Source organism: Kwoniella dendrophila, chromosome 6, assembly GCF_036810415.1.
Source record: "Kwoniella dendrophila CBS 6074 chromosome 6, complete sequence".
Lineage (NCBI taxonomy): Eukaryota > Fungi > Basidiomycota > Tremellomycetes > Tremellales > Cryptococcaceae > Kwoniella > Kwoniella dendrophila.
This window is the reverse complement of record NC_089481.1, coordinates 990,865-1,011,666: the sequence shown is the minus strand read 5'-3', so window position 1 is coordinate 1,011,666 and position 20,802 is coordinate 990,865. Positions and strand designations below refer to the sequence as shown.

Below are 20,802 nucleotides of genomic sequence, written 5' to 3'. Positions count from 1 at the left end.
TCGGTCAGAATGTCAAGGTAACGAACGAGACGACTGAGTAATCCGTATGCACAGATTTGAGGGTGGGGTTGTTTATCGGAAAACGAAAAAAAAGAAAAGAAAAAGAACCCGCGACAAGTACTTCTCATTCATTTTTAAAAAGATAAAACAAGATATCAGTACCGTGCTTTTTCCATCCTATCTATTTTCTACATTCTCATTTACATAACCCTTTATAGTTGCTATCATCTCTATTGCCTTTTAACTCTTTATTCATCAGCTCAAATCAATAATTCCAGTCAAAATGATGTTCCCAACCAAATTAGCCGCTCTCTCCACCGTTGTCGCCGTTGCTAACGCGTTAACCATCAATACTCCTGTGAGTTACTTGTCAGCGGCAAATCTCATGCAGAGCGGGGAGATAGATGATCATGAGCTAACATGTTTCGCTCCGTGATAGGCCTCGTTGATCGAGTGTCAACCTGCTTCCATCACTTTCTCAGATGGTACCGCTCCTTATTATCTCGCCATTCTCCCTGGTGGTCAACCAAGTGCTGCTGCTGTAAGTGCTTTCCCACATTGTTTTCCGGTTCTGCTGTGCTCCTTCTACCCGTTTACGGATTTACTGACGCGACCTTCTTACATAGCTTGAGAACCTTCCAAATGCCCAATCCTCACCTGTTACTTGGACCGTTGACATTGCTGCTGGTACAAACATGTGAGTGTCCCCTGTTAAACAGTAGTACCTCATGATATATTCTGACAATATACATTTATATTCCATATTGTAGAACAATCAAACTTACCGATTCAACCGGTACCACCCAATACTCATCAGCAGTAGTTGTTCAATCAGGTTCATCAACCAGTTGTCTCGGTACCAACTCCGGTAGTAGTGCTTCAGCTTCTTCAGGAGCATCTGCTTCTGCTGGTTCATCAGCTTCAGCTTCAGCCGCTTCTGGATCAGCTGCTGCTGCTTCTGGAAGTGCTAAAGCTTCAGGTTCAGCCTCTGGTTCCTCTTCCGCTGCTTCAGCTTCTGCCTCAGCCAAATCCTCAGCATACCTCACCAGAGAAAACGCCGGCCCTGCCGCCATTGTCATGGGTTTCGTTGCCGCCGCTATGGGTATCTTCGCTTAAACGATTGACTGTTATACCTTGTCGATCTTACAATAGGTACTCGGAAATCTAGATTTGAACGATGGAACGGACTTGCACCGACAGAAAATTGGACGAGAAACGACACAATACGACCCCCATTAACAATCACATTTTAACGCATAATTCATACGTTTATCAAACGAACATTCTTTAATACATATTCTTTCTCTTGATGAATTTCTCTCTTTACGTCCATGGTTACCGGTCAGTACATTGCTGCGGGCCTTTGGCAGAGTTTGTGCCGATCTTTCTTGATCACCTCATACTGCCTTAGAACATACACTTGATGCAAACAAAGAGCGCAATGCTAAGCATTTAGCGTGTCTGACAGAAGTGAGCGGTATTTACCAGCCTGTTGCTGCATCGCTTACTTAAAACTCACGGCTGCTACAGAACAATGGCCAGGAGATCATGAACATGGACACATTTATGCATGGTATGGTGATCGTTATACAGGGTATAGGGGTTTGGATAGGGATGACGACATGATTTATCGCTTTCGCTTCTCGCCTTTAGGATTTTTCTTGTTCATTGGCTGCGAATTTTTCTCCCATTCAATTCTGCCTTCACCTTCCCACATTTGTTTTAACCAAATCTCGCATTGTTCTCTTGTACCTTGTGGGTTATCCAATTGCCAAACATTAAGACCTGAACGTATAGTTGTTAATAATGGTGATGGTGAAATTGAAAGAAGTTGCTGAAGTTCAGTACCCTACAACAGATTGATCAGTCAAATCAAGGACAAGAAAGAAAAGGCAAGCAGAATGAATATCAAGCGATAGCTACTTACGTTCAGTAACAAAGACTTATCAATTGCTTCCGGCAAACGTAAAGCCTCAATTCGTTCTCTAAATTGTTCATATTGGATTGCTATGTGTTCAGCGTTGTCGTTCCATTGTCCGTTCCATCTGGGCAATATTGCCATCACAGCCGACCAGGTTAGAGACCTTTGCCAAGGTTTGACGGCTATGTTCTGCATCCAAGTACCGATTTCCGATCTGACGGTGCTATCTGGGTTGACAATCTTGACAGCTTCAAACAAATTGGTTATGCCGTTTTTTATCTCGGTGGATACCTAAAGAACCAATTAGCAACATTCGTTTAGCTTCATGCAAGTTGTAACTCACTTTGAGGCTCTCACTCATGATTACTGATGCAGCACGTACATCCTTTCCTTTTCTCTTGACGGTCAAATTGTTGAAGGGAGTAGCAGCGGTGGCCAACCACAACATCTCGTCAACAAAGAATCTCTTAGAAAGGTTTAGAAGAATTTGAGCAGACGCAATAGCTGTTTCCCTTGGTGGGTTAACATCACAAGCGAATACATGTGGATGTAGACCTAATTCGTTTATCAAGGACATAGCTCTATATGGATCATGTTGTAACATCTTGGTGACCTCGATACCTATACGTTCTTTAGATACTTTTGTAGCTATTGCAGCCTGAGCAAACGAAGATATTAGTGTTAGACTGAATATGACTGTGAGTCACTCACTTTGACGTCTTCCTCCTTGATAGCTTCCATAACATCATTTTCAACGGCAAGATTAAACCGACTAGCAAATCTAATACACCTTAAAATTCTCAGCGGGTCGTCTTGGAATGTTTGCTTTGGTGGTAGAGGTGTACGAGCGATTTTATTTTCTAAATCTGACAACCCATGTTTGGTGAAATCTTCTACCTGACGTGAATGAACATTATAGAACAATGCATTGATAGTGAGATCTCTTCTTAGAGCATCCTCTAGTGGGGTACCGGGTTTCTGCAGAGGTCAAGACTGCTGTTAGTGGATATGTCCTACCTTATCTATGATTTTTTGACGTATACATGCAAGAACAAAGAACAAATGTCGCTTACTACTTGAGGTATTCTACTATCTGCATAGGTTTCACTTCTAAGTCCTACAAAGTCACACTCTAATCCCATGATTCTTGTGGTTCCAGTTTCTAAGTGTTTACTTTGGTCTGGATTAGCCGCTACTTTACCGACCGAACCAGTAGCTATATCCTTTGTTTTCAGGTAATTCACAAATCCTACAGCAAAAGTATGACCAGAAGGTATCGACAGTGCTATATCCAAGTCATGTGAAGGGAGAGATAAAAGCTATTTGCTTATCAGCATGGTTACGAAGGCTCACACATGGTGCTGACTCACTCTATCTCTTACCCAACCTCCGGCGATTCTACATTCCACAGGTGGTGTCAACTTTGTAGCGAAATCATCAAGTAAATTAACAAAGTTGGTTTCCACTTCGCTGAGTACAACTCTTCTAGCCATTCTTGCAGTACTATTGAGTCTGAGAAATAGTCTCATCAATCAAATTGAGTAATAAGAGTGATATATTAGAAAGTTGCAAGAACAAAGTTGAGAGTTGAAGTATTTCGAGTTGAAGTGAACAACCTCCACTATTTTGGATTCCAAGTGATCTTTTTCAGTGTATTCCCCATTCATGACTCAGTGACGAGCACGGAGCGGTCTAAACAGTATATGCATGTATAAACTTTATGAGCTTCAAGAAAGATCATGTTCCATCTCGTTACAAGGGCGCAACTTGATGTAAAATACATGAAATTTTGATGAAGATGATTGTTCATTAAAGAAGGAGAATATAAATGACTGCATTTACAGTACAAGGTTCGCCCAGATATCGGCTCATAAGATATCAATGAATACCACTTTAGTTGATGGAAATTCATATTACAGATCGCTGATCAGAAGAGCATTTCACTCAGTAAGAGGAAAGAAAGACAATGTAAAATATGCTATAGAGATGAACGTAACAGAGTATCCCATTAATAATCCATAATAGTAGAAAATCATCCTCGGGCTTATTCTGTAGTTTTATCGTTTTATCTCATCGTCATTAACGCGTATAAAACCATTTATTCCATAATCCCATTTATATTCCCATTTTATCGTTTGTCTAATCCTTTATCGCTCGAAGTTCATAGTTTGAAATTACATCAAGATACATAATATACCATCATTATTCATTGCATACCCATCACTATCTCCAGCAGGCATACATGTACATAATACTAAGAGACCATCAACTACTAGCATAACGCATAAACCAACGTCATATAGTTCTCGCCGATAACACGCCTTTGTTCCTTTCTTTACATCTCACTTGGTTGATTCAAGTCGTTTCACTTGACAAAGAGAACCACGCAAACGGTTATGCAACTCACGAAATGTAAGTATCTCACGTCTCCTTCGATTTTCACAGAATAACTTGTGCTTTTAACGCTGACAATCATACAACAGTATAACGATGTCTACATTTCGTCAACCGGCAGGATCATCTTCTGGAAAACTAATGACAACACCCTCACCAACTATATTGACTTCACCTCAATTCTTGCAACCTAGTTTACCAAATCCTTCCTCATCTTCTTTAGATCGCAGAACATCGGCAGCATCTTCCAGCACCGGTAGAATCCCTTCGCCCAGACCACCTATTCCAGCAAGCTCACGTAGATCAAGTTTCAAGGTGCTTTCTAGGAACAGCTCGTTGAAAGATAAGCACAAAAAGGCTGGAGGTCATATCAAAGAGGTATCAAATCAATCAGAGCTTAGCGACGATGGTGTCAAATCTCCACAATCAGAAAATGGTAGTCCAGAGGTGTAAGTCGTCATATCCATCACGGATCATGATAACTAATTTTCAACTGCATGCATAGAGTCGAAACAGGAGCTGTTAGAGTACAGAAAGACCATGAATCCGGTAGATGGATGATTAACCAGTATAGAGTAAGTTGGACACTCAAGAGAATATGGCTAATTCATGTTAGGTCCTTCGTGAAATTGGCCATGGTACTCACGGAAGAGTGCGTCTAGGGGAAGATCTCAGTACGCAGGTGCCAATCGATGAAGGAGGTGATGTGGGATTGGGAATAACGCAGGGAGGACCATTTTATGTGAGTCATACAGGCGAAAGTACAGCGCTGATCCCTATTAGGCAATCAAGATAGTTGATCGTAACCCTAAGAGAAAACGTCTGACAGGCTTGGGCAGGAAAAATGGAATGAAGAGTGGAAGAGATGGTGCCAAAATGCTCAACGAATCCGAGTAAGTGCTTAAAATGTTTTTTGATCAATCTTTTTTAACATCCACTGCTTTCTCAGGATTCGTAAAGAGATTGCCATCTTCAAGAAGGTCAATCATCCTAATGTTGTCAGGATGAGGGAGATCATCGATGACCCAGAGTCCAGCAAAATATACATGATAATGGAGTGGTGCGAAAATGGAGAAATTAACTGGAAAGAAGCTGAAGGTAGTCCAGCTCTGACAGTAGGGGAAACGAGGAAGATCTTCAGAGATACCTTGCTAGGATTGGAATATCGTGAGTTAACAATATGTGGGATGAAGCTAAATCTTTCAGTCCATCATCAAGGAATCATCCATCGAGACATCAAACCCTCAAATCTGTTAAGGGCTGCCGACAACACCGTCAAGATATCTGATTTCGGTTGTTCACACTTCTCAGAAGCATTGAGAACTGCAGCAGCTCAACCTGGTCCCGAAGGGGATGCATATGTTGACGACATAGAATTGGCCAAAACCGCTGGATCTCCAGCTTTCTTCGCTCCAGAAATGTGTTATTCAGGTCTAGATACTGAGATATCGCAACGCAGCACCAGCTCCCCTCAAACTACCCCAATCAATGAAGTACCTTCTTTCACCCTTCGGCCCCCCTCGGCGATCGAAACCCGCCCAAGCCAATCTGATCCCTCCAATCTCGGTAGTAGTATTCCTCTGCGTCAAACGATCAGCAACGAATCGGCCTTTCCACGTCGCCCGCCGTCCGCTAGATCCCATTCATCCTCTGCCACCATACATCGCAGAGAAAGACTACCAATCACTAACGCTATCGACGTTTGGGCTCTAGGAGTTACGCTATACTGCCTTTTTTTCGGCAGAACTCCGTTTGATGCTCCAAACGAATATCTCCTAATGCAAGTCATTCCTGTCCAAGATTACGTTGTGCCGCCATTCGTAGGGAAAGACAAAATCCCTACAGGAACGGGTGGGCTGCCAGCATCCGAAGAAGCTAGAGATTGTTTGGATCTGCTTAAAAAACTGCTAGAAAAGGATCCAGCCAAGAGAATAACTTTGGAGCAAGCGAAGGTAAGTTGAAGATCCTCCGTGATAACGCTGACGTTCAGAAACACCCGTTTACTCTTCGAGGTATCACCGATCCAACTTCATGGCTCGCCAAGACTGATCCTCATACTCAAACTTTTGTCACCGTATCCAACGACGAAGTCGCTGCTGTCATCACCAAATCGACTGGCTTTAGAGATCGTTTCCGCAAGGGTATAAAGTCGATATCTCACAAACTGTTTAGTGGATCAAGCAGGACAAGGAGTCAGAGTTTCGGTGATCACGATACCGAATCACCCGGTGAATCACACACATCAGGACCTAGTCATCATGGTACACCTCGAAGCTCGAAATTGCTAGGCATAGTTCCCACCAGTCGTGATATCTCGCCAATGACTAGTCCCCTCCCTGCACCTGGGCTGTCTCGTCGCCTATCTTTACTTGGAGCAAAATTACTTCCTGGCGACAGTCCACCTCAACCACAAGGTGCGTCACCCAACATATCTGGTCATACTTCACCTGAGTCCAACGGCGAAGTTCCCGATCGTACACCCTCCGTTGGTTCCGCACAATCTACTTCCGGTCGAAGTTTCATGGTTCACCGTCAACCTTCTACTCACCTTGTTCCCCCGATACCCTCAACTATGGTCCCGCTCGCGGATGAAACCCCTCGTTCGCCTCGCCCCATCGCTTCTTCCAGTTCTTTGGATAAATTCAAGACCAATTCGGATCTTTCACCACAAAATAGCTTGCGTCGGCGAGGTTCAGGCGATATCGACGTAATCAATAGAGAAGCCGGGTACCGACCACGAGCACACAGTAATGCTTCCAGTATAAGTAGTAAATTAGCTAGACTATTGCGAACAGGTAGTCAACGATCCCGACGGCAACCGGATAAAGAGATACTAGCTGCTTCCGATGTTGAAGAATCAGCTATGACACCATCTGCTGCATCTTCCTCCCCTGCAGATGCCCTTGGTAGGATTAGTTTAGATGAAGGCCCTCGACGTAGTATGGAGACTTTCGAATCAGGATCGTATTCCTCCCAACCTCGAGCATTTGCACCTAGTCCGGAAAGAGGCACAGGGCAGTGGAACTGGGATAATAGATTACGTGCTGGACCTTTAAGGCGTGGATCCAATCTGTCTGAAGAGTACAGACCTGTTGACGAAGAAGAAGTTGACTGGAATGGTCCTATATCCGATGAAGACGAATATGGAGAAGAGCCAAATAACGATATCAATCTTGAAACAACTTCCTCGTCGAGATTGAATTATTCGAACTCAGGCAATGCCAGATCATCAGCATTGACACCAAGCGCACCTAATTTCCCATCGAATTGGCGAAGAGGTTCCAGAGATGGCTTGGGTCTAGATATGCAGTTACCTCCTCCCTCAACAAGCAGTCAACCTGTGCCTGTGGCTGCAACACCAACGTTGGACCCCATTCCTGATGGATCACCTGTACCTGCTCCCTCTTCTCTATCGATACCGACTAGAAACTCGTCATCATCAAATCCCTCACCCATATCGCCGTCATCCCCCAGTTCGACCAGCAACCCAATAAATATATCTTTACCTTCTTCATCGACCGAAACTATACAGCGTACTCCTTCGAGATCAAGCTCAAGATTATCTCAATCACCTTTCAGGTCTTCCCACTTAGGTGAAAGGGCAAGATCTCCCTTAGGTCCACATCATCATCATCACCATCATTACCATCATGCAGGAGGGGGTCCGGAAGAACCAAACTTATCCACATCATCCTCGTCACCTAGAAGATCGAATTTCCTTAGTAGACAAACCAGTGCACCTGTCTTCGATTTAGAAGAGCAAGATGACCTCAATAACAATAATGGTGACGAGGATGAAGATCAAGGTTTAGCCATTTCCATAGGAAGTAGCAGAAGAGGTAGAAAAGGTTCAATGTTAAGTAATCGTTAAAATGGCATGGAATCAAACGATGATTAATCATTCATACTGTGTTGACATATAGACCATTATAGAATTGTTTCGTATACAACCAGAGTATTTATGCATATTCATTTTCAAATGTCAATTCTTTATATAATTTGAAGAGTTAATTTTCGATGCAGAAGATAACAGACATGTTCAGTCGAATTTATCGTTGCATAGAGGGCGATTGTACATAATTAATCTACCTATAAAAGTATAAAAAGGTTTATATAAACGATTGGAGATAGATAGACAGACAAGAAAACATCAGTAATTCAGTTTTTTTTTGGTGATTTTGGTGTTGTTGATGAACGAAATTTGATGATACGTATCTAAAAGCCCTAAAAGGTCAGGAAAGAAGAAGGGAACAAATTAAGAGTAGGGATGATTATAGTCTACCTATTGTATATAATTATATACACTATAAAAATGGTACATACTTATATACGCTATTAAAGTTATATACTTATATACGCTATCGAAATTATATACCTATATACGATATAGCTATAAAATTACTACGTAATTATCCTGCTATTATTATATACAGCTATGACTATAAGAGACTATGGACTTATTTAAGCTATATAGTTTATATAATTACAAAAGGTGTTTTAGTTTAGATGTTTAATTAGATAAGATTCTGGGTATTTTGGGTTGGAAAGTCATTCACAGACAAAAAAGAAATTAGGAAAAAAAAGTTAAAAAAGCGAAGAAAGGTTAGTAGTATACATTACAGTGAGGGTGTTTTAGAAGAAACTAGAAACGTATGAAGGAAGGAGTCTACAAGTGAAAGCTATGTCAGCTGTCGACCATGTGTTATATTTTTAACGTCACTCACGTAGCAGCACCAACTCCTAAACCGAAGATTATTGTTCCCCATGCGATCTTTTGTCCAGTCTCACCCAATATACCATTTTGTACAACACGTTTATTCTTTCGAACGATTCTGTCCTTACCGTTAGTACCAGAACCACCTGAAATCGATACACCCTCATCCTCATTTTTACCTCTCTTGGTACCTCTAGTTTCCTCTGGAACATCAACACCTTGGTCTTCTAATTCTTCACCAACCGCTGCTCTGAGTTTCAATTCCTTCTTCAAGTCCTTCACAAGCTGTTTAGCGGACTCAATCTCAGCTTCCATATCTACATTGGCTCCCGCTGGAGCTGTGACGGTAGTGGTGGCTTCGAGAGTGAGATGTCTTGCTGGTTGTTCTTCTTCTACTTCAGCTGAAGCTTCTTCGGTGATAGCGTTACTGTTAGAAACATCAGCTGTAGGAGCCGATGGCGTTGTCCTTTGTCGTTTAGGTGCGGGTGAAGCAGTTTCAGTAGCAGTCATCGACGGAACAACAGGTCGAGCAGGGGTAGCATCAGTTTGACCTGCTCTAGATATTTCCTCGGATGCGACTTGAGATCTTTGTGATTTTCGATAGGCGACATTGGGGTCAGGCACAGCTCGAGCGAGAGACTAGTGGAGTTATTGTAACGATTAGACCGAAATTTTCGCATTTCTAGTGTGATAGACTCACAGCGATCAACTCGGAGAGGTTATAAGCTGGAGCTAAGTGTATAGCAAGATGTCTGCTGACCCTAAGAAGAAAGTCAACGCTGTATTCAGTGTTTCTGAGACCTACCATTGCCCGGCTAATCTGACTACTTCACTACCTCTTCCACCGTTGGTACCTCTTGTATCGAAAGATGATTTGACCTAACAAACATCAGGTTAACGGTATGTTTGGCATCTTCTGAATTTTGCAGTAATCAGCTCACCCAATCCATCTCTCTTTTTTCGTCCTCGTCTGTTGCACCTGGGAAAGCGACTTTATACATCGTAGTTAGGGAGATCGCATTGGTGTCGTATCTTCTGAGTATGAAAGCATGACTCGTCGTACCGGGCTAAGCAGTTAAGTCAACTATGGGTCATCTGCATTTACTTTGACGTTGCCACTTACTGTCGGTACCTTGATCCTTCCTACAACAATCTCTTTACCTTCCCTTACGATAGTCTGAAATTTTACTATTTTAACATCATCGGATACTATAAAGAAAGATAAGTTTGAACGTTTCCATAATCTAGATGAAAGGACTAACAGCTGGTCAGGAGAGGGTTTCTCCTTTCTTCGGGCACTCTTGGTCTGTTTTCAGTATGAGGAATAGGGGTAAGATCATATTGCGCGTTGTCTGCATTATCAGCCGAGTATGGAGGTGGGGGGACTGAATTACTGAAAACAGTGATATCGTCTTGTAGATGCTGGTTAGCTGACATTGTGTTGGGTTGCTGAGTGCTGAAGGGCTGGATGATGATGTAGACGTGAAATCTGTGAACGCTGTCAAGTCAAGCTATATGTTATAAGGTAGAGGAATGTGTGAAAAGAACAGATATCGATGAAACATACACGTGTTGCCTTTCGCATTTACTAAAGTATCGATTCAAGCTAAAAGGTTGACGAAGACATGAATTCACACAACATGTATCCCTCGTGATTGTGTGTGGCACAAGAGACGCGTGGGTCAATATTTGCGATATTAAATGATTATATTGATTATATAGGATACAGATCATAAATATAATCAGGTTAATCCCGTAATACCGAATGTGTGGCTTTTAATGCGTGTTTATGTTTCGGTCACCTCCACCTTGTCGTTCCTCATTTTCTAAGATTTAATTAATCATTTTCAATATTCAAGAGGTTTGACTTTTGATTTTTGTGTTACGGCCAGAAAGCAATAATTATCTGTAACCATTTTTGCTGACATTAAAATACCTAGCTTTATTATAATCCCCATCATATCTATCGTTCAACTATACTTTCTACGACATCTCCTATTAGACTTTACTCAAAATGCCTAGATCAAGAAGATCCAAGATCACAACGTTATCGAAAACACCTGTTAGATCAACAAAAGCATCGAAACAAGCTTTAGTCAATGAAATCAGAGCAACGGTAGATAAATATGATCATTGTTGGATATTTAGTGTGGGTGATATGAGAAACGATGGCTTGAAAGAAGTTAGAGCTCAATGGAGAGGTACAGGTAGATTTTTCTTTGGTAAAGGAAAAGTCATGGCAAAGGCTTTAGGCGAAACTCCTGAAACTGAATATCAAGAAGGTTTAAGTAATGTAGCAAAGGTGAGTGAAAGGGTCATTGACGTATAGGTCTGACTTCGATGGAACCAGAGCAGATGCTGATAATCACATAATACGCATATAGCGCTTGAAAGGACAACTCGGGTTATTCTTCACATCGCATCCAGTAGACGAAACTGTAGAATGGTTTGACTCTTGGTCAAAGAAAGAATATGCAAGAATGGGCGCAAGATCTACTGCAGAAATCACTTTACCTGAAGGTGAGTATATGCTGACATTTATTTCTTTGCCCCTGTCCGAGAATTATATATCTACGTTGAATGTATATGTGCATGAGCTTAAAAGGCTAAATTTCGTTATCAATTTTCCAGGTCCCCTTTTAACACCTTATAACGAGAATAATTCTGGTGACCCTTTCCCACATTCAATGGAACCTCAATTACGAGCTTTAGGTTTAAGTACAACTTTAGTTAGAGGTGTACCATCTTTGAATAACGCACATTTGTTATGTAAGAACGGCGAAAAATTGTCAAGTGAGAAATGTAGAATTTTGAAATTATTAGCTGTTCAAATGGCTGTGAGTACATGATCTTTCATGCTAAAATATTGTTCGAACCTTCCTTTGGATTGTATCTTGTATATGCCTCAGACCAGTCACATCTTCTTCCTCGTATGAATGCAAAGAAGCTAACATGTCTTTCTTTCAACTTTCTAGGAATTCAAAATAATACTTGGTTCAAGGTGGTCAAAAGAAGGTGGTTTCATACAAGGTAAAGAATTGAATGAAGACGAAAGTGATCAAGAGAATGGCATGGATCAAGATTAGATTGTCATATATCACTTGGTTATCCTTCTCATATATCCCGGTTCCTTGCTTTCTGCTTGTCCAATTTTTTCCACTTTCTTATACACTGCATGTAATACATACATACATTCTCATGATACGACATGGATGTTTTTAATGGTATATACCCAATACTACAAAATATATCAAACGAAATCCAATTGAACATAAGGAGATACCAAAACGAAGGAACATAGGCTGACGATAGATAGATTTTCGAGATATTCTGACATTTTTTGACCACGCCCCACGATCTCTTCACATATTAACAAAAACCGCAGGTTACTATCAAGCTCCAACTACAACAATCTCAGACACAGGCTTTTCAAGTTTACCCTTTTTCTGAAGGTGGAACTTTGCATGACTTCTTGAATACAGCACTATTTACTGCGGCCCATTTATACCATGATCTTCGCCTAAAATAGCAGCTAAACCACCTAAAGCAGCAACATTACCATGACCTGAATTTATGGATCTTGTCAGATGATATTTCAAACCATTTGCCTGTTTGTAGACTTTACCACAACCTTCAATAGGACAAGGGAATCTTCTTTCACCTTCAGGATCATCAGCTGAAACCTCTTCTCTTGCTGCTCTTTCAGCCTTCTTCTGCGCCTTTCTTATAGCTTTAGCTTGTAATTGTTCAGGTGTCAAAACAGCTCCCATTCCATTACCACCCATTCCACCCATCATTTGTTGTTGTTGACCATTCTGAGAAGAAGCAGAGCCTGGTGTAGGTGGTGCATAGGAAAGTAAACTTGGTGGTACGCACTGTAGTGGACCTCCTTGATTCTGTTGGTTATTCAGTTGAGGTCTAAATGCTGCTGCCCATGGGTTCGATGGCATACCTCCTGTATGATGAGGTAGATTACGTTGATTAGGATGAGGAGGATGGTAATTTGGTGTAGATGGATATTGTGGTGAAGGTTCGTCCATTTCGATATCCATCATTCCAGGTGGTGCAGGTACATCGCTTTGATGTATTAGCGATGTTGGTGTAGGTGGTATTTGTCCTGGTCCAGGCGCTCCACCGCCATATGGATTTCTATTTGGAATCGGTGGTCCGATAGGAGGTAGATGTGGGTTCATAGAATTATTTGCTGCATTGATTGCTGCTGTTTTCAGATCCGGCGCCAGATTGGCATGTTCTTCCTCATAACTATTCAAGCAAAAGTCAGGTTCACGAAAATCTGGCTTAAATGAGGGAGAACAGCCGGAAGGAAGTCTGCAAACTTACTGCTCTAACAATTCATGTAGACCGTTCAGTTTTCTACCACAACAGCTGAAATCTCTGACATATCTAGCTTCCAATTCTCTATTTCTGCTATTCATAGAAGTACCAAATTGATGGCCCATCGAACCTACAAAACTACCAGACCCTAAAGAACCCCAATGAGGAGGTGATATACTCATTCCCATATTATCGATGCTATTTCCCATATAAGGATGTTGATGATGTGACATTCCTAAAGCTATAGCTGAGAAAGGTAAGTTCGGTCCATAAGATGAAGGATGAAAACCTGAATGCGGATTTGATGATAAAGATGAATTCGCATATCCTCCCGGTGGTGAAGAACCAATACTATCACAAACGATAACGAGATAAACGAGTTAGTGGTCCAATTACAGTCAATGTATAGGTAATCTATGTAGGGCAGACAATTGTAGACAGAGCTGAGGTGACACTTACTCCATGCCATTCATATCATCTCCTCTTGATCTCATTAATGCGCTGAGGTTACTAACCATTCCACCGCCACTTGCACTACCACTCGTACTCCCACTCCCGTTATCCCACCTCGACTGCTCACCTCCGCCACCTCCTCTTGACCCCTGTGGATAATTGGTTCCACTATAACTAGTCTGCCTCGGGAAACTACCACTAGCATGTGGATAATGATGATTTGGTGAGGATGATGAACTTGAAGGTATTGATAATGGTTGCTGCGAGCCTGGTTGACCAGGTATAGGTGAGGAGAACGGCATTGTTCGGGATCTTGCTTATTGTTGTCGTTCACCTGACGATATGTATTGTCACCGTTAACGACTAGTTTATCTTGATCAATATCCTCAGCCAGCCGAAGATGTTGTAGCGCAAATTGAGTACCGAATGAAGTATGAGATTCGAGTAATGGTCTAACGACCTTAGCTTGGAAGACGATGACTAAAGTGTAATTTGAGTGGAGGTGGACAGGGTAATGAAGTGATCGACCTTAAAGTGGTATTTCCCGTCGCACAGGTAAAGGATTGCTTAACGATGTCTGATATGCAACCTGATAATGCTGTATGTTATCGTTAACTGGTATGTCAGATGTGACTTGTGCGATGTAAGATATGATGAATACAATGATGTGATCTTTGTAATCAGCAGGTGTTTATAACCTTGGATGGTGAGTATCATGATGGAAGAGGATCTCACGACTGAATGCGGCCATTACGCCAAAACAGCAAAACATGATCAATTGCCTAATCGGGTATTTATTATTAACCATGATGCATCTCTTGGTATGTCACCTGCATAAGTATTACCAGAATATAACGTACTTTGTATTCAGTACGTTACCATTGCTTTATACTTATCTCTGATGCACTCAACCTTGATAGTCAGTTGTGGATCAGAACATTAAATGGAACACTGTAAATATCAGTATATCATGCCGGATATTTTGATCTAGACCAACGTTCGAGCAGCCTCATCCTTGTTCAAATCGTAAGACTTTCATAAAAACATTTAGGTGTAGGAATTAAATAAGATCAAGTGAAATGAGAAGAAGAAAGGAATATTAAGATACTGGGTTTTTGTTCAATACTAGGTGAATAAGAAAGGTATATTTCACAAAAAAAGCCTTGAGAGAAAAATTAACTAAAAGAACTATTGTTTTTAATCCGTCCCCTTTTTTTAACAAGTCAAGGAAAAATGCCTAAATTATTCTATTCTAGTATTCACCCTCTTCTTCTTCAGCATCAACTGAATCAATTCCGACTTCCTCGTAATCTTTCTCCAAAGCTGCCAAATCTTCTCGTGCTTCTGAGAATTCACCTTCTTCCATACCTTCACCAACGTACTACAATAATAACATATAAGCATATCCCATTTGGCCGCATGAAGAGAAATTTTACTCACCCAGTGAACGAAAGCTCGCTTGGAGTAGAGCAAGTCGAATTTGTTGTCGAGACGAGCCCAGGCAGTAGCGATAGATGTTGTGTTTGAAAGCATACAAAGGGATCGAGAAACCTTGGCGAGATCACCACCTGGTACAAGAGCAGGAGGTTCGTTACAGATACCAAGTTTGAAACCGGTAGGACACCAATCGACGAATTGAATGGTTCGTTTGGTTCGGACATTGGCGACAGCGGCGTTGACATCCTTAGGAACAACATCACCTCGGTAAAGTAAACAACAAGCCATGTATTTTCCTTGTCTTGGATCACATTTGACCATTTGGTTGTTGGATTCGAAACATGAGATGGTCATTTCAGATACGGAGTTGGATTCGTGGAAAGCTACAAATCTCAGCTATATTCTTGTGATATCGTGACTCACCTTTTTCAGCAGACACGACTGGAGCGTAGGTAGCAAGAGGGAAATGGATACGAGGGAAACTAAAAGATGAGTCAGCAACTGCGTAATAGCTCTCATCGCATATTCAACTCACGGTACCAAGTTAGTTTGGAATTCATTCAAGTCAACGTTGAGGGAACCGTCAAATCGAAGAGAGGCGGTAATGGAGGAAACAACTTGAGCGATCAATCTGTTAAGGTTGGTGAATGAGGGAGAGGTGATACCCAAGTTTCTTCGGCAGATATCGTAGATACTACAAGAAACACATTAATCACCAGGTTCACCAAAGAATGGTAACTACTCACGCTTCGTTGTCTACCATGAATGAACAATCAGAGTGTTCGAGGGTGGTGTGGGTGGTAAGAACAGAGTTATATGGTTCAACTACTGAAGTAGACATCTTTGGAGCTGGGTAAACTGAGAATTCGAGTTTTGATTTTTTACCGTAATCGGTTGAAAGTCTTTCCATTAAAAGAGCACCGAAACCTGAACCTGTTCCACCACCGAAAGAGTGGAAGACGAAGAAACCTTGAAGACCTGAACAGTTATCGGCGAGTCTTCGAACTTGTTCAAGAACGTTGTCGACAAGTTCTTTACCGATGGTGTAGTGACCACGGGCGTCTAATTACTTTATCAGCTATCAATCGATTTATCAAAACTGTTGGATCTGCTTACAATTGTTGGCAGCATCTTCCTTTCCGGTAATCATGGTTTCAGGGTGGAAGAGACTTCGGTAAGTACCAGTTCTAACTTCATCAACTACATTTGGTTCAAGATCAACGTAAAGAGATCGAGGAACGTGTTTTCCAGAACCGGTTTCAGAGAAGAAGGTTGAGAAACCATCATCACCACCGTGAGGTGATCCTTCTATAAGACGACCATCGGGCTGACACCGAGATTATCAGACATGACATGAATAATGGTGAACTATGTGAAACTTACACTTAAACCATGTTCAAGAGTATAGAGCTCCCAACAAGCATTACCGATTTGAACACCTATCCATGATATTAGCTGCGATCCGTTTATCCTATCACTAATCCAAACATACCGGCTTGACCAACGTGGACCTATAGATATCCATCAGTCAGCAAACAGTCTATTTATGGTCGAAGGGTTATTATCACATACACTGATAACCTCTCGCATTTTGCTTTATTGCTGTTTTGAAAGTTGGAGTAAAAAGTTAGTGAAAAAAGTTGAAAGAATAGTCGACTATAAGGATATATGTGATTTTTGGATATATTCGAGCAAAGAAAAGTTGATAAAGAGTCGATTTTCAGTTTTAAATATATTGTTTTGTTGGAAGAGGGGAGTGTGCGTTCAGGTCAAGGGGGAGCAATGTGTTATCGAATCAAATTAATCAATTATCAGCTATGACCTATACCTATGTCCAAACATTTGCCACGTAGTAATGATGTGGATCCGATATGGATTTCAAAACTTACAAGAAGAAAGACTGACAGGTGATTCGAGGATGTTAAGTCAAGAGGATGAGGTGAAGGTCGAATAAAGTAGGTAGATAAAGAGTGTTTTCAGTTGAGGTTGAAGGTGAATGAGATGTTGAAGGGTAATAGTAAGAGTGTATTATTTCTTTTGTTAGCGTTACTGTTGACGCGCCAACAACGACCTCTTGATAGACAATTCAAAGACGCGCTCCATACTCACTCAACGCATGGATCCACGGCATTTTAACAGTGTTTTCCCGAATGTGGCACCCTTGAGCCTATTTACGATTACGATTGCATGGGAGAGATAAGGTATATAATATATTAATAATACAAGTACGACTCTTTGACTACTTTCCTATCTTGACTACTTTTCTATCTACCGCTTTATCGTTAATATGCTCTTGCACACAATTCTAAATGTACTTGTTTAAGTATGCATACAAGAGGATCTATGATCCCATCTAACATCGCTGCAATAACCATGTCCTCCAATCCGCCAATACCCGTTGACGCTTTTCATCATCTGCTGCATCAACCCCGACTTTCATCATAACTGAACATAGAGAATTTAGCGATGGATACACCGTTGTAACTACATCACTTACCATGTTCGTAGCCATCATATATCTCAATTTCTTTATCTTCATTGGGTAATCTATCAAAGAGTCGAAGAGTCCCGAGATGTGAAGTTGCTCTGTCTTTATTCCCATGTATCAATCTGATGGGAACATCTATTTCACTGGCTCGACGTTCAAGTTCTGTCATAGCTTCTACTGCTGCTATACCAGTACCAATTCTGAGCAACCCATGGTAGCATAAGGCTATTTTGATCTGATCAGCATAATGACAAAGTACAATGAGAATAGCTTACGGTCTGAATCGAAATCCTCTTCCACTCTAGGATCATCCGACACATTCCCTCGTACCCCTTTGACAAAAGGCAACGGGCCGGCAACGAATGATATTGCTCTACCAATATATTCGAGCAGTTTCGATGGTCTAGATTCTCTGGATACTGACAAGTATGAAAAGATCAGCTGGGTGAAGAAGCGAGCAATTCTTATGCAGCTTACTTTCTACCATAGGACATATGACAAAGGCACCTGCTACATGTATTCTGACCTTCTCATCTTGCCTTGATCTTTCAAGACTATCATAACCTTTACCTTCACCCTCTTCCGGTAAAGGACTATCCGGCTCTGATCCTTGTGAAGCTATGTTGGTAGCAGAGGTAGATGGAGGATATTTGAGTAAATAATATAATCTATAAATCAGCTGACGTTATGCTGAACAATGACTTACATCGTCCAACCTCCCATTGATCTGCAGGAAAGTCAGCTTGTATTCGATGAGAAGTGTCATTTGGGCACTCACGCTCCACACAAAAATACCTTTCTCTGTTGTCTGCCTTGCGTCAGATCTTGCTGTACTACATCTGTCAAGACTACGTGTAAGGCGGCCGGTAGGAACAGTAAAGAGGGTAGGTAAGAATGGATTCCAGTGGATCGACCATACTGTTTGAATCAGCTATTATCCTCAAATTTGCAACTTACAGAAGGCAGATCAGGTATGATCACTCTAAATCCTGCTTTGAGAAAGTGATGAACATGAGGTGTATATCTCAATCCATAATCTCCTAAGCCTGATCAACATTGTTAATACCCATTATCGATCAAAATGATGGACTGACTCACCATGAGCTAATACCATATCTCTCCCTCTTCCTTTGCCCCCACCTTCCCATCCACCTTCTGGTTCTTCTTCGAGCTCCCAAACACTATAGCAGATCCATCTACCACCTCGAACAAGACCAGGTATAATTTCATCTTCCGTAAGATTTACATCTTCAGCATGGATGATTTGAGTGGTATCGTATGCCTCATGTTTATCCCCAAAAGCATTATAAGGTCGTAAGAATACTCTTCGATATTTCTTGGTCACGTTAGGATCATTAATCAGCGTAAGATGAGGTGGATGAGGTGGAAGTGTGTATCTACCATAAGCTGAAAAAATGGTCAGCCAACGCTTGATAACGGATTCATGGTAACTGACTGGTATCTGGTATTTTGTAAAACCCAGAATCTACCAAATATGGCTCTATCAACTCCCTATATTACAGGCATACACAATTGTTAATAGCAATATTACTGATCACATGTCTATCAAGTTAGCTTACCAAGCAGGATTTTGAGGCATATTAGCTGATCGACAACTAAAGATAATCAAAGTCTCGAAATTTATTCTTCAAATGATTTTATGTTGACAGCGTACAAGTTGGGTTAACCGCATAACCGAGCCGGTCAAAGCGGCTTAAACCGTCATTCCTTACTACTTAGGTTATCAGAGCATCTTTATCAACCCTGACTTGTTGGATAAGTATGTGAAGCGTTCTTTTCACAGCATAATCTCGAAGCGATCTGGACAAACTGTTAAAGCACTGAATACTTTGTGAAAGAGCTAAAGCGGACGTGCTGTGTAAAATGAGGAATGATGGTTGATGCGACAAAGGTGACCATCCGAAACGGAAGGAGATAAAGGGTTGATCATCCTTAAAACAGAGGATTGCAGATTTGACATCAATCTTTTTGTCCACATGCAATATGCATAGATCTGCGACCACAAAACGTTGCAGCTGCTGTTTCAACGCGAGGCTGAACAGAGAAGAGGGCTTATACAAGATCAGCTGCTGTATATCCGTATTAGGCGGATCAATGATATGAGGGTTGTTCAAAAGCAAAAATATAGAGTTGTTAAGCAACTCGGATGATTAGTTGACAGTCTACAGGGAAATGAATGGTGGTTACATCATATATATATCACCCTAATATAAAATGCACAACGTGTTTAAGCTCCAATCAGGTTTTTTATTCCTTACCCCGCATTTAACATATTCAGAGAAGTACATTTGACAATTTAATCTAAATCTATTATTCTTCATCATTCGCTTCAGTCTTACATTCTACTTATTCTTACATCTGCATTGTTATATACCCTTCAGCAGAAACTCGCAATTCAAGTGTATCGTCAAATTTGAAGGAAACAAATTATCTTTCAAAGGATCCCAAACACCCCCCGAACCTTGATCGGTACTCAACTACCCCTCCACTTGATCAACCTAGTTCACCCTTACAACAGGACTTTGCTCCCAACCTAGAAAATAGATATATATAAACCTATCACCATATTCATCTTTTGATTGGTGATTTTATCAATCTCACTTATTTTCGAATTTTGTAAGTAAACCCATTCCTTTTCTTCGTTTGAGGACAAAGGACGTTCTCTTTGCCTTTTCGAATTGGAAGTTTCAAGATCATCCATACTGACTTTCTCTTGTGCTTTGACAGATATCTTCTCCATCGCACGAGCTGTATTCTCGAAGTCTAAGACGTGCTGAAGCACCATTTAGAAGCTGAGAAACACGTAAATTGGAAATATTACGCTCCTGGCCGGTAGGTCGCTATCTCTTATCGTATCATCAGCTACAACACATTCGCCTTCATCCTACTTTACTTTTTGCTTGTACACCCGTGACATTCGATACTGTATCTCATCTTCCCCAAAATATCTTTGGTCACACGACATGACATCTGCTTGGCGTTATATTGATCTGAGCTCGAGTCGATGGGAATTCTTCGACGATCTATCCCTCATATTCG

General features: G+C 41.3%; 8 protein-coding genes across 8 annotated transcripts; 3 read left to right on the top strand and 5 right to left on the bottom strand.

Annotated features, from left to right (window-relative positions):
- Positions 1-283: 283 nt before the first annotated feature.
- L201_004931 (uncharacterized protein) lies at positions 284-1,116 on the top strand (the record flags this gene model as incomplete). The annotated part of the gene is made up of 4 exons (XM_066220667.1): positions 284-358; positions 440-541; positions 627-697; positions 771-1,116. 4 exons carry the CDS (start codon positions 284-286, stop codon positions 1,114-1,116), a joined length of 594 nt encoding a protein of 197 aa, XP_066076764.1.
- Positions 1,117-1,627: 511 nt separating this feature from the next.
- On the bottom strand, positions 1,628-3,414 carry L201_004930 (uncharacterized protein; the record flags this gene model as incomplete). The annotated part of the gene is made up of 6 exons (XM_066220666.1): positions 1,628-1,849; positions 1,928-2,212; positions 2,265-2,579; positions 2,633-2,899; positions 2,995-3,240; positions 3,292-3,414. The coding sequence occupies 6 exons, from the start codon at positions 3,412-3,414 to the stop codon at positions 1,628-1,630; spliced, it is 1,458 nt and encodes a 485-aa protein (XP_066076763.1).
- Positions 3,415-4,411: 997 nt separating this feature from the next.
- L201_004929 (uncharacterized protein) lies at positions 4,412-8,186 on the top strand (the record flags this gene model as incomplete). Its single annotated transcript, XM_066220665.1, has 6 exons — positions 4,412-4,764; positions 4,821-4,890; positions 5,099-5,208; positions 5,265-5,482; positions 5,627-6,267; positions 6,360-8,186. The coding sequence occupies 6 exons, from the start codon at positions 4,412-4,414 to the stop codon at positions 8,184-8,186; spliced, it is 3,219 nt and encodes a 1,072-aa protein (XP_066076762.1).
- A 761-nt stretch (positions 8,187-8,947) lies between these two features.
- On the bottom strand, positions 8,948-10,466 carry L201_004928 (uncharacterized protein; the record flags this gene model as incomplete). The annotated part of the gene is made up of 7 exons (XM_066220664.1): positions 8,948-8,981; positions 9,040-9,668; positions 9,730-9,790; positions 9,835-9,908; positions 9,971-10,096; positions 10,153-10,238; positions 10,292-10,466. The coding sequence occupies 7 exons, from the start codon at positions 10,464-10,466 to the stop codon at positions 8,948-8,950; spliced, it is 1,185 nt and encodes a 394-aa protein (XP_066076761.1).
- A 577-nt stretch (positions 10,467-11,043) lies between these two features.
- Positions 11,044-12,115, top strand: L201_004927 (uncharacterized protein; the record flags this gene model as incomplete). The annotated part of the gene is made up of 4 exons (XM_066220663.1): positions 11,044-11,331; positions 11,414-11,549; positions 11,661-11,866; positions 12,005-12,115. The coding sequence occupies 4 exons, from the start codon at positions 11,044-11,046 to the stop codon at positions 12,113-12,115; spliced, it is 741 nt and encodes a 246-aa protein (XP_066076760.1).
- Positions 12,116-12,517: 402 nt separating this feature from the next.
- On the bottom strand, positions 12,518-14,119 carry L201_004926 (uncharacterized protein; the record flags this gene model as incomplete). Its single annotated transcript, XM_066220662.1, has 3 exons — positions 12,518-13,292; positions 13,371-13,715; positions 13,824-14,119. 3 exons carry the CDS (start codon positions 14,117-14,119, stop codon positions 12,518-12,520), a joined length of 1,416 nt encoding a protein of 471 aa, XP_066076759.1.
- A 950-nt stretch (positions 14,120-15,069) lies between these two features.
- On the bottom strand, positions 15,070-16,844 carry L201_004925 (tubulin alpha-1A chain; the record flags this gene model as incomplete). The annotated part of the gene is made up of 9 exons (XM_066220661.1): positions 15,070-15,198; positions 15,258-15,550; positions 15,678-15,736; positions 15,790-15,948; positions 16,001-16,316; positions 16,371-16,581; positions 16,638-16,693; positions 16,747-16,765; positions 16,827-16,844. The coding sequence occupies 9 exons, from the start codon at positions 16,842-16,844 to the stop codon at positions 15,070-15,072; spliced, it is 1,260 nt and encodes a 419-aa protein (XP_066076758.1).
- A 763-nt stretch (positions 16,845-17,607) lies between these two features.
- L201_004924 (uncharacterized protein) lies at positions 17,608-19,342 on the bottom strand (the record flags this gene model as incomplete). Its single annotated transcript, XM_066220660.1, has 10 exons — positions 17,608-17,699; positions 17,752-17,967; positions 18,018-18,161; positions 18,220-18,335; positions 18,449-18,469; positions 18,521-18,570; positions 18,700-18,788; positions 18,841-19,149; positions 19,199-19,254; positions 19,323-19,342. 10 exons carry the CDS (start codon positions 19,340-19,342, stop codon positions 17,608-17,610), a joined length of 1,113 nt encoding a protein of 370 aa, XP_066076757.1.
- Positions 19,343-20,802: the final 1,460 nt, after the last annotated feature.